General features: G+C 34.6%; 1 protein-coding gene across 4 annotated transcripts in view; it reads right to left on the reverse strand.

Moving 5' to 3' along the window:
* Rhea (Talin_middle and talin-RS domain-containing protein rhea) overlaps positions 1–11,341 on the reverse strand; it is a 54,980-nt gene extending 43,639 nt beyond the window's left edge. For all 4 annotated transcript variants that reach the window (XM_076775683.1, XM_076775679.1, XM_076775678.1 and 1 more), the window contains exon 1: positions 11,144–11,341. In XM_076775683.1, coding sequence (XP_076631798.1) covers positions 11,144–11,146 — 3 coding nt within the window. In that variant the 5' untranslated portion in view covers positions 11,147–11,341. The remainder of the gene's footprint in view (positions 1–11,143) is intronic.
* Between the last annotated feature and the right edge of the window lie 1,839 nt (positions 11,342–13,180).

Consider the following 13,180-nt stretch of genomic DNA (forward strand, 5'->3'; position numbering starts at 1 on the left):
ACAGTAATAAAATCATACTTTGAGAAGACAAATCATGAGAAACTGAATGTAACAAGTTGCAAATAGAAACGGAAAGAAAAATTTGTAATCGTTTGTCATAGCATTACAGATAAGTTTCTCGCTCGAGGGAATGCAACGAAGGAGACTTGTAGGCGCTGCAAGGGGAACAATTTATTTAGTTTAAATATCATAAATGGATATCCTTTATGCTTCAGAAGATAAATCGTAAATTGTATTTACCTATTACAGACTACAGCGTCGTATTATCTACGAGCGGCTAGGATGGATAGGAGTACTTAATATTGATGCATCCTGCAGATTGAGCGTTTAATCGATAAGGTTTTACGCTGAAGTGATGCTCCAATACTCAAGCGGGAATTAGCATTAATGATAGCGCATATAGAGCTTCATGCTCGTGTTTATTAGAATTTCTGTCAAATTTTGTTCGACTCGATTTGATTTTATATCTTATTTGTTGCAAGTACTTTACGATTGCCAAGGGTAGTGAAAAAAGCTGGAAAAAATTAATCGACCATAGTTTCTAACATGATTTCGAGAACAGTACATAATAAAACGTTCTCCCGAGTCATTGTAAGATAAAACGTAAGAGACAAATATGTATAATAGTAAAACCTAACCCAGATCACCGAACTCATAACACGTAATCTCATAATAGCCATGTTGCACACGTACCACCATTATGGAAGAATCGTAACGGCTGTAAATCCGATCAATCAGCACGTCCTGTTCCATCAACCCTACAGCACCCTTCTGCTCGATTCCAACCCCCTTCCCAAATGTCTTGCACGTTTCCGCGAAATTTTGCGATTAATGGTTGGCTTCAACGGAGATCAATAAACGATCTCGTCTAAACTTCGTCGCTTCATTGTTGATCCTAGTCGTCATCGTTCGCGAGATCAACTCGCGTTTGTGAAAATTGAACCACGATTCGTTTCAGAGCAAGAGTTTATTTCATACAAATGTTGAAAAGTGAAGAGCAATATTTGCAGTATAAAAGAAGGTTTCTTTACAGGACAACAATTTAATTAAAAATAAAAATGTATTTTAATATAAATATAGAAATCTAATAAAATTTATTCTTTAACATCTAACAAGCTTGTACGTGTAACCATTCGACTGTTAAAATTAACAAATTGTAAATTGTTGGGGATGTTGGTGAAGAGGGAAGTGACATCAAAGGATACCATGGCAAATCCATCTGAAATATGTAAATCTTTAATCGCCTTGATAAATGCTAAACTATCCTTTACATAATTGTTGGGTTTGGAGAGGATGCCAGAGAGCAAATTATTTAGAAAGGTTACAATATTGTAAAGAGCCCATTTTGAATTATAAAGGCATTTGTACCGATTCTAAGTAGATTATTATCCTTTTCGAAGTCCATAAGCTCTAGATATGTTAGGAAAACAGACGGAAAATTAAATGTTAAAGAACGAAACATAGTTAATAATCTCAGGATATTACCTTTTAATTTACAAAGTTCAAAATTTGTATTACTTGGTAAATTTCGAAAAAAGTGACTCAACCTTTGTTCTACAACCGATATTGAGCAAAATACTGAGAAACCCGAGATTTCCAGAACTATTTTCTGACGAGAATCACGATGTAAGACGTTCCGATGATCCGACTAAAAGGGAGTTACATTTTCATAGACCGATACATAAGCCGATACGTTCTACCCTGATCTTAACGCACTAAAATTTTCTAATAAGTTGAATAAACATGGAATCATTGTTATTTTTATGCGTAGCACGCGTACGTCCATTGAATCGATGACACGAGATGGAAGTACTCCGGCTGAATGTACGGATAGTCCATTAGATGCGTTGTAACCTAGAACTGTGCAAACAAGGGTGATCTTGGATTAAATGTGACAGACGGATGGACCGCTGGGGTGGATGAGCAGTTCGCTAAGAAAATTGAGATAAGACACATGACAGAGCAGGTGAGCATAACAGAAATTAAAAAGTCTCATGGGCGAAAAATATTATCGGAAAAAGTGATTTTTCGGCTTTTTATCTTTTTCTGCCACCCTTTGCTTGAAATAACCGAGAGTAAAATACATTTACGTAACACAAAAATATTCTGTCACTTTGCACAAATTAATACAGATACTTGTATTTGTATTTCTTTAAGGTTTTTTAAAGATTCAATCTTATCTTAATTTTAAAAAGAACGTTAATTAACACTACAGCCTCTTACGAATTTCGAAAAATCCTAAACGTGAAATTATTCGAGCAAAAAATGGCAACTCGAATACAGAAATGACTATACGTATTAAAATTGTACGATAACTTCCAACCTCTACTGTTGGTTTTGTCATGTATGAAGCGAACCGCACTTACCGCGAAAAACCCCGTGTAATTTATGTAACAATGCGAATAAAAAATGCGAAAAATCGAAAGCAGATGTTGCCTGACAACAAGGAGTTTATGAAGCAGAAGTAAATGGAAAGTAAATCGACAAGGGACGCAGAAGACTTGTCATTCATTTCCATTCATTTCCATACAACGTAAATATGGAACGTCAAGTATTTCTTATAGAAGATTTTTATCATGGTTACACGAATTAAAAGCATATTTGACGCAAATTTTTTAATCAAAACGATAAATAAATAATAAACGAACATATTTGTGTTTTTGAATCAATTCTTTCGATCTCTTAAATGTATACATATGATTTATTAACATCCTATATTTAATGGAACATAATTTCGTATTAATATCACATACATCAACGTGTGATGTAATTCGCGTTAATCAAGATTAAATTTAATAAATACACGATTGATTCCAACTCGGTTTCAATGTCGTTCACCAATCATCATAGTGATCTCATAACGAAGTCGTTTGTTTCCTTTGAGACACGTAGCCTCAAAAAGGAAACAAATTTGACGAGGAAAAGATGGAAGCAAATGACCGTGAAAATTGGATGATTATTCGTAATTGCCATGACCTTTCAAACAGAAAGTATAAAAATATTTCGCGTTTACATCGACGCTCTCGGCTTTCTGAAATCTCGGAAACGTGTAAATTATTACACGTTAAAATACTAGGGAATTTTAGAGCATTATTAAAATATTATGCAACTTTGTGTTCGTACCTTTAAAGATAAGATGCTAATTCGAGGAAATAAAGCGTAACAGTGAAACAAGGACAAGAAGCGATAACGATAACGTGATGTAATGAGGAAAGAGATAACTGAGACAATAATAATAGGAATATGTACCGAACACCGGGAAGCGAAATGGTATTTTTGCGAGAAGTCTACGTACGTAAATTTTAACCATTTCATCAAACACGATTTAACCATTACTTCTCTGAATTCGCATTTAATTTTCAAAGATATGAACGCGAAATTGCATACTATACTTATAGAAAATAGTTTGTTCGAACATAATTTTGTCCAACGAAACCCCAGTCGATCGAACAAGCTAATTCTACCTGCTAAACAGATCATCGAAAGGCTACACTAAAATCACTTTAAACGTCATTCGATCAACCTAGCCAGCCTCTTCGTCATTGAACAATGGGACTATGATAATCAATCACAGCGATAGTCGACGGGAAATCAATCGACGCTCCACGGACGATTAATTATTCGTAATTAATAAAATTTTCTTGGGTCCCCGACGAGATACGGTAGATTCCGGTGGCGATCTTGTGGCCTGCGAACGAAATCGGATTCGCGCAATTGTGCATCGTTGCTGGCAGCAGGCCGAGATCTGTGCTCTATTATCATTTTTCGTAGAATCACGTGCGGGCACAAGTCGCCTCGTTAAGGTCCATTTATACATCAGCGAGACGGTCACGCATAGTGATTGGAAAGAGTGTACCATCGAAGCACAAACCGATAGTATTTTGTTATTATTTTCGATCGTTCATCGATACGTGTAAATCCCATAGGATTCGAAGTATGCAAACGTGTCGAAATATTTTTCATTTTCGGTTCAAGATTTAACTACGATACCAATCCCACTAAAGAAGAGTCGCTTCTCTATAAACGATTATTCACTCACGAGATTTCATTGATAGTTCAAAGCGAAGGGATATCCTTCCAACATTTTCAATAAATTTTTCGTCAAAAATCATGACGCTTCGTTTGTCTTGAACAGTACGAACGAGCTCATCGAGAAATCGTTGTCGATAAACCTTTGACAAGTGTCACGGGGCGAGATTCGTCCGAGCGTCGCGTCGGTCGTGGTTGTGTGGTGGTATACATTGTTTAATTTTTTTTTTTAAATGACAGTGGCCCAGCCCATTGACGTACAAATGGACCTTTAACTCATGCACATGCTCGTCGCGCGCGTACGGATTTCATATACGAAGGCCGCGCTACTATTTTCAAGCGTCCAGCACGTGTATTATACATGCACCGAACATACATGTGGTTCTATAAATACAGCTCGAACCGGAACTGCGTTTTCCAGACGCGTATACACGGTGTGACGTAATTCATGATGTAGCAGAACCTCGATTATCCGGCCACCGTCTAACCGAATCATTTCGGTTATCTTATCTTAATTGTTTAAACAGTTTTCGCACTCGAAATCATTCAAAAATTACGTTTCGCTAAGTATCCCCTCCGAAACAAAACACGAACATAAACAAAGTAATTACAAAAAAATTTCCCTTTCCGAAATGAATGGAGAATTAGTAAACAACAAAAATTTAATAATAATAGCATTCAAAAGGGAACTGGTCATTCGCATCAGGCGTGTCTTTTTTTATATTTTGGAAACTAATTAATAAAAAAAGGAAGATCGTAAGTCATACGATAGACAATATTATTAGAAATATTAGCGTAAAATTTCATGAAAATTGGTTAAACGATATCCGAGTTATTAACGACACCAGGCATAAGAGATACGGTTTGGCCAAAGACCTGTTTCAAGTTTTATACGTTCATTCTTTTAGGTTTGCTTCGAAACTTTTTATCGTATTCTGCATTAACCAATCCTGGTTCATAGTATAATCCTTCCTTAGACTGTGAAACGTCGTTTTTAAATAATTCTGTTAGTCTTCTAACTGTTGTATCCTCCTTTGTATATTTCTGAGCTCTATGTACTACGGTCGTGATCCAAACGCTGTCTAATTCTTTACCAATTGACTTTGTTTTAGGACCAATGCCAAAACGTAGAAAAATTAATTTATTTATTTTAAATTCTTGGTTGTTTAATAATCAATTTCTGTTACCACATTGAAATCGAGATCGCCAGTTTTGGTTTCAAGAAATGTAATACTTCCGTTGCGCGTTTTACGTTTTATGTAATTGTCAGAAGCAATGAAAGTATTTAAAAAATCTGATATTGTGTAACTATCCATAATCAATGATTATATTTGACTTGTACTTGAAACAACCTATTTATTTCAAAGTGATTAAGTGATCGGTTCCAGTTGTTACCACGCTTGATCTACGCTTAATCCTGACATATTGAATATCAAAGCAACTGTAACGGAAATCACAGACAACACGACAGTGCTGATCGGACGAACGCTTCGACTATACCGAATGACGTTCAGTGAGTATTATACATTAACAAGATTATAGATATTGTGAGGTAATTTCTAGACAAGGCATTAAACCATTCAATTATTAATTAAACCTGTTTCCTTTATATACGGCATAGTCACAAGTTTTTGCCCTACAAAACTATTATTTTAAGCATCATATTTTTGTTATCAGTGAGACTTATATTATTTTCGATGGTTTAAATTACTATTTTCTTAAAAAGAAATTGTAAACTGTTATATTACCATTTTGTGCCCAACTTTCGTAAAATTATAATAACGTTCTTACAATAATGTTCTTAAAATAGTTTAGTTTCCAATTTATCTTTAATTTCTTACATCGTACGAAATATACAGGGTGTTCGGCCACCCCTGGGAAAAATTTTAATATGAGATTCTAGAGACCAAAATAAGACAAAAATCAAGAATACTAATTTGTTCATTCGTTAAAAAGTTATTAAAAAATTAAATTAAAAAATTAAATTAAAAAATTTCGAATCGTTCTGAAAAAATTATGTTCGGTTGCGGGGGTCAATTACAATAATTTTTGGTGAATATACCTACCCCCGAAATCCTACCCACTTTCTAGAAAAAAATTCAGTACGAGCGAAAATTTAAACGTTAATAACTTTTTAACAAAGTCTCCATCAACAAATTAGTATTCTTGATTTTCATCTTATTTTGGTCTCTAGAATCTCCTATTAAAATTGTTCCCAAGGGTGGTCGTACACCCTATATAAGATCGGAGATGAATTGAAATTTCAAATTTAATTTCTCAAATTTGCTTGTGTCAAGATCGAACAGAAAGTGCAATATTTTCTCGAAACCACTAGCTTTCGTACGGAATTTTAATAAAAATTTTCAGTTAAGTTGCTAGGCCAGAGTTCACAAGGTATTACATAAATCAATGCCGTGCTCAAGGTTCGTGTATAAATAAATTGATACACGCGGCGCCCTAAACTCACATTGTGTGTATCTAATTGAATACACGTGGCAGTTAACATGTTAACCGAATTTGCTTAGCCGACCACCGGTGTTCTCTTTGTACATTTATTTTGAAAACTGATTACAACGAAATATATATACAGCAAAAACATAAGTAAATCTCAGTTTATTTTAAACTCTATATGAGATTGAACAAATACGAGATACGTGCCCTCCCCCTCCAAACTTCGCCATCGATTTTGAGCTGCAATCACTTTACAGGAACGTTACTGGAGGTATGTACGTTGTTACTGATACGTTAATCAAATCACGCATGTACGAAACAGTTATTTTGCAGTTGTCGTTTAATCTATTATATATGAATAAAAGAAACTGCACGATACAGATTGTGCAATCGTTACATTACGAGATACATCGCATAACATCTCTCTTCGACTCGTAGATGCGCACTTTGGCTCAAGTTATGCGCTACGAGTCTAGCTTGTTATTTCGGCTGAATGGGTTAACCTTTTGGGGGTTAGAACTATTTTAGAAAGAACAACATAGAATATGTACTAGGGTGATCCTTAGCTACAAATAGATGGTCGAAATTTATTTTGCAAACTTTAATCTGTTCGTTGCAAAATACTTTATGATTTAAACTTTTATTTTTATTCAACGAGTTCTTTATCGTTTATGTATCATTCTAAATCTTTGTCTAGATAAGAATCATACTCATCCTTGCTTAAGACTACCTTATCGGGGCCAGACGTGTGTACAGTCAACGCTCTGGCAGGTATTAAAGAGATTGTAGTATAAAAGCAAGTACTGCACACCATCTAAGAAGATATTATTCTTAGGATTTCACAAATACAAAATTTAATACTAATTGAACAAGTTGTTTATTTTTTACAATTTGTAACGGATATCGTTTCTGATTTCCACTATTTTCTGATTACGTCGACGAGTTCGTTAGCCAAATATTCGAATTCTAAATTAAATCTATAGAAAAAGGTAGTCAAGAGGAATCTTTGCAATAAGAAGTCACAAAATATTGCGTATCAGTAACGAGAAAAACAATAAAACAGCTTGGCAAATGGATGATTTTTAAAGGTAAAACCTCAAAGCCAACGAGGTACGTTTTTCCGTTATCCAATCGAGATCACGTTTTAGTGGCTATATTTTTTTATGTATTGGAACCATTCCGGGGTCAAAAATAAGGACTGCCCTAGTGTGCGCTGTATGCAAAATTTGAACCAAATTGGTGACCCGAATGTCGAAGTCTCTTCGCGAGGTCAGACGTACGGACCACAAAGGATAAACCATCGAGTTAACAGATGCTCGCTATAGACTCCTGCAGCTGATTTACAAACACTAGCAATGGAGTGTATGAATCCAGATTATGTGTTCTCCAACGATTCTAATGCGTTACATTTACATTTAAATTCCAAGTCGTTGAAGGCACGTATGATTCTATCTTTTAATTAAACGAGCTTTACACTAACTTCGACGTATACTGTTTCGTTTGTATCGTCGAATAAAAATTGGTAACCTGGAAATAAAAATCAAGAGGTTTATAATTTTGCCCGTCGAACTGATTCTTATGTCGCTCGTACAATGTGTGTAACGGGATTAAAGAACAATTTTTCCAACATTCTTAGAATTTCTACATATCCTTCACCAAAATACGCGTTGTTTGCATTTTGAAACATTAAAATCCTCCAATTCGTTCAGGAGTTATGATTTTTCAAACATAATATTATATTTTTCGGTAAGGAATTTTTTTCTCGAAAGTGCGTAGGAATTCAGGGGCATGTCTATTCACCAAAAATGATTGTAATTAACCCCCGCAACGGAAAATAATTTTTTTAGAACGATTTGAAAATTTTTGTTTTCGCCGAAAAATTTAGGCACCTACCCCCTGTCCATTTTTCTTAAAAATTCGTTTTTGATTTTTAGTAATTTTGTTTGACGCCCTACAGAAAAGTTGTCTAATACTTTTTTGTAGGTACCCATGAGCTCTATTTCAGAAAAAAGTTTCATTGAAATATATTCACAATTGTAGGAGTTATGGCTTTTTGAAAATTGAACCATTTTTATGAGGTTTTTCTCATTTTTCGAGGTCAAGGACCAACTTTTCGAATATTTTTGCAATTTTTACATATTCTCCACCAAAATACGCGTAGTTTGCTTTTTTAAACGTTAAAATCGTCCAATCCGTTCAGAAGTTATGACGTTTTAAAGAATTGAATGAAAATTCGGGCAGACATTTCTGGCCAGAAATCATATTTTCGGTAAGGAATTTTTTTCTCGAAACTGAGTAGGATTTCGGGGGTATGTCTATTAACCAAAAATGATTGTAATTGATCCCTGCAACTGAAAATAATTTTTTTAGAACGATTTAAAAAATTTTTTTTCGCCAAAAAATTTCAGCAGCTACTCGAATTTTTTTCTCGAAAGTGCGTAGGATTTCGGGATTATGTCTATTCACCAAAAATGATTACAATTAACTCGCGCAACTAAAAATATTTTTTTAGAACGATTTGAAAAATTTTTTTTCGCCGAAAAATTTCAGCACCTTGGATGCAGATGAACGAGCTGTACAATTGTTAAATAATTTTCTCAAAGCGTGGTATCTTCTTCGTTTCTCTTAGGTTTTTTATACACGCCGATAGAAAAATTAAGATCGTCACTTCGGATGAATTCAATGAAGCCTTAAAGCCGGCTTCTCAACAGACTCCAAGTGGATAGCGATAATTAAATTGTGAGTCTGGCTCAATTCCATGGGAATAAATCTGCGTTGGAGAATCGGTCACGCACCGCGCGAATTAAGAACTCCAAGTTCGTCAGTGTTCTACAAATACGAAGAAACTGTTCCCTCGAACGAAATTCAATCGACCTTTTTCTCGATTTACAAATTATATTTCAGATATGAAGATAATACTCTTACTTATATTGTACTATTTTTTTTTTAAATTCATTTATAAACTAGCTTTAGCATCGTTCGCCTACAATTCATACAATAATAGTCTAGTTATAATACTTATAATAAACATTTCGATCTTTGATTTAAGTCTTCTTTTATCAATTTCCACGTAGCACTGGATTTACGCTTCTCTTTTTATTTCTTAATCGTACTGATCCCTCGACCTCTTTACTTGGAGACAAATGTATGTGTATATTTATATACACACATTCTTAGTAACTTACAGCTTAACAAAGATATATAGTACACATAACAACGTACATTTAAACAGTTTATCTTATTACTCTAAAAAAAATCACAAATTATTATGATCCAATAATTACCACTGATTTTATTTAATTATTTATAACTCAGTTTTCTTATTTAATTACTGTTATTCTTAATTTTTTTTAACGAAATTACACATTTTAAAAATGAGTTTTCAATTTTAAGAAACGATGCAGTTGCACCCGCGCATATAAATGCATGAAATATCGAAATGTAATTTTGTGATCATCAATGACCAAAACTTAATCGAATACCACAATCCAATAAACCCTTGGTTTGGTGCTAAAAATCACTACAAACTCGTCAGTTAAAAAACCGCAAAAGAACCGAATCAATTTCACTTCAGCGATTTTCAAAGAACTAGAATTAATCAAACACTCATATGTGACACGTTACGTTCTTATTACAAACTATAGGAAAGTATACGAAAACATATATCTCTCAAATAACCGTCAAAGAGTAAAAAGAAGAATTATTAAAAAATCAACAACTTCAAGATGTCGGAAATTGTCAAAAAACGATAATGAAACTCTCTGTAAGCTCTTCTATCCAATAAAAGAAATGAAAATAACAATATCAAATAACAATTAAACATAATCGGTGGTCGAATGTACGAAGATAAATAAAAAATTATAAAACTATCATAAACTGTTAGTAACGAAATATAAACTGTAACGCAAGGAAACAAATTCCCCATAACCATTTTACCCCAGATCGCACGCAGAAACTGAAAATAAACTTCGAAAGTAATAAAACGTTAAACGTCGGGGATTAGAGGTTAACGCGTTGAATCGTCAACGCAGAATCAGAACAAATTTTCTATGGTTCGAAGAGAGATGAATTCAGCCAAATGCAGAAACTTAATAAAGTCTCATGCACGATGGTAGCAGATGGGTTTCCCTATTTAACCTCTTACAGCCTGCCTATTGATTTTCTCGGGTCCTATTGTTTTGGCACGTCGCGCATTTAACGAAACGCAATGGAAATGGGAGAGGAGCGCACAGAAGCTCGCATTAAACCAGCACGAAATCTGGCAAAATCGATACAAAATGCAAAACGTGCGGCAAAATTGATGCATAGAAAATACTACGAAACCGGAGACCTGTCAATTGTTACGATGATGTTGTGAATCATCTCTATTTCGGGAGACACCCGTTGGGTAGACGATTTTGAGGTTAACTCGCCTGTAATCCGCACCGACTCCCAGACAAATACGGTTATAGACGACGGGACAGTGCATATCGGGCAGAATTAACAAAATAATCAACGAGCATGCGATTTATCGGTCAGAAAACGTATAGGAACGATTGGAAAAGTCTAAACGAGGGCAGCACGCCCATCACTGGGATATCAACGAAAAATCAATAGAACCGGCGGCATCATCACCGACCGTTGGCCCCATAATGTTATCAGACAATCGAATGATTCTACTTACCATGAAAAATATCCATAGATAGAAAAAGAACCCGTCTTTCGTTGCACAAAATCAATTTGTCACTTCGGGCACAACCACACGTCCGACAACACTCTTCCGACTTCGCCGTTTCAGTTTCGAGCGTTCCTCTCATTCAAGGTCAGTGACGGCGCGCGCAAGGAAAAAATTAAGGCGCCACGAATGCCCCTCTGTTTATAGAAACTAGAAAAAGTGTTTTTTACTTCTTATTTCACTATTTTTTATTGAAAATAGTGTTATCGTGTCTGTAATATGCTCGAAGTGATTTCTACATTGAGCTGTTCATAATACTTCGGTACGTAATATTTAAATTTCAGTAGTAGTTTATACAATAGTAATTATATCGTTATAAAAATGATGTTTTCATCTCTAACAATTGTACAAAATTGTTACTACTTATCGTTGATTAGTTTTTTGTAAAATTATATGGAAAATAATTCGATAGATATACAATTATGTTTAATTTAAAGATCGCTAATTTTAATTATTATCTGTTATCTTTAATATTTTCATATTCGTATATCCGTCTTGAATACTTGCACGGTTACAGCAATTGTATTATTAAATGCGTGTAAATGTTGGTGTTTTCAATATATGTACGAGAAAAGGAATAGTTTCTTCGTAGTTTATTAACAATTCTAAAATATTTGAATTCATTATTATAGTGAATTTAAGTCGTTTGATGTACACCCACCAAAAATAAAATTGAAATGAATTCGAAAATACATGCATGGAGATCGTGCAACATTTTCTCACGTAATATTATTGCCATTTTAATCACTTTCTAATCCTTAAATTTTCGATACCCTACTGTAATCGATAACAATTGCACGTAGGGCTCCGCACGCTATATACCTCCCTGCCTCCGTGCAAATAACTAATCCAAATAAACAGACTTTCTTCTAAAAATAGCATGATTCAAAACCCACGCGTGATGATAAAAAAATATTATATATAAACGTGAGTCTCAAGCGATTCCCGTTTCCCCAGCGCCTCGAAAATTAAAGATCGCACGAAAACAATTAAAAATGTTCTGGACGTCGTTAAAAATTGTTATAAAAGACTCGTGAAAGAAACGTAAACCCCTGCAGAGTAACGTCGCTGAAGTTGTTCTTCGAAAAACATCGAAATACAGCGAGCGTCGTGCACGGAATCGAGACCGCACCAAATTTGGTCATGCCAGTCTCCATTCAGAACTTGTACGTTTCGTAGTACGCAATGATGTAACGCGCTTTACGCTACTCGCTCGCTCTGTATCGTAATTCCATAAAATAGTATTCAAAATTCGTAGCGATGGAAACATAATATATAATTTGTTCCTCTACAGATTTAACTCGCTGAGTAACGATGCTCGTGAAATATAGAAAACGGTTCTCGGGAGTCTATGAACACATCGATGACATCACTTTTTTTGTTATCGCTTTAGTCACATATTTACATCGCCGAAGAGGTGTTCGTTTTTGCGCCAATGAGTTTTGTAGCACTTTTAGACGACACGTACTGAATTCTTAGCGCGTAGCGTGAGATGTAGCAACGTTACTCCATATAACTAGAAAACAGCCTGCGTATTGTACGAGTTAGACAGATTCAAAAAATAGAATCAATGTCATTGTTAATTTTTACTATCGTCAGCAGTTTATAGTGTATACGAGACGACAGGGGCGGATCAAGAAGGCTTACGAAAGGGGAGACGAAATATGTAAAAGTATATTTTTGAACTTTCCTTTGACCGAATTTAAATTTGTTTTTCGTTCGTTTATTAAATATAAATATACTTTTTTAAGATATCATCGCCCTTGGGGTACGAGGATTTTCGAAAAGTTAGAAAATTAAGGCTGTTCGATTGTAGATTGAAAAGTTTACGAAACAGTAAAAGAAAAGTACAAAATCATTCAAACAAATTGGAAATAAAATTAAATAAAATGTGCAATGACTGGCCCAATAACCTAACCAACAAGAAATGATAATTTCTACAAAATTACAAAAAGGAGACCAATAGAAAATATCTAAATCAACAGT

This window comes from Colletes latitarsis, chromosome 10 (genome assembly GCF_051014445.1).
Source record: "Colletes latitarsis isolate SP2378_abdomen chromosome 10, iyColLati1, whole genome shotgun sequence".
Lineage (NCBI taxonomy): Eukaryota > Metazoa > Arthropoda > Insecta > Hymenoptera > Colletidae > Colletes > Colletes latitarsis.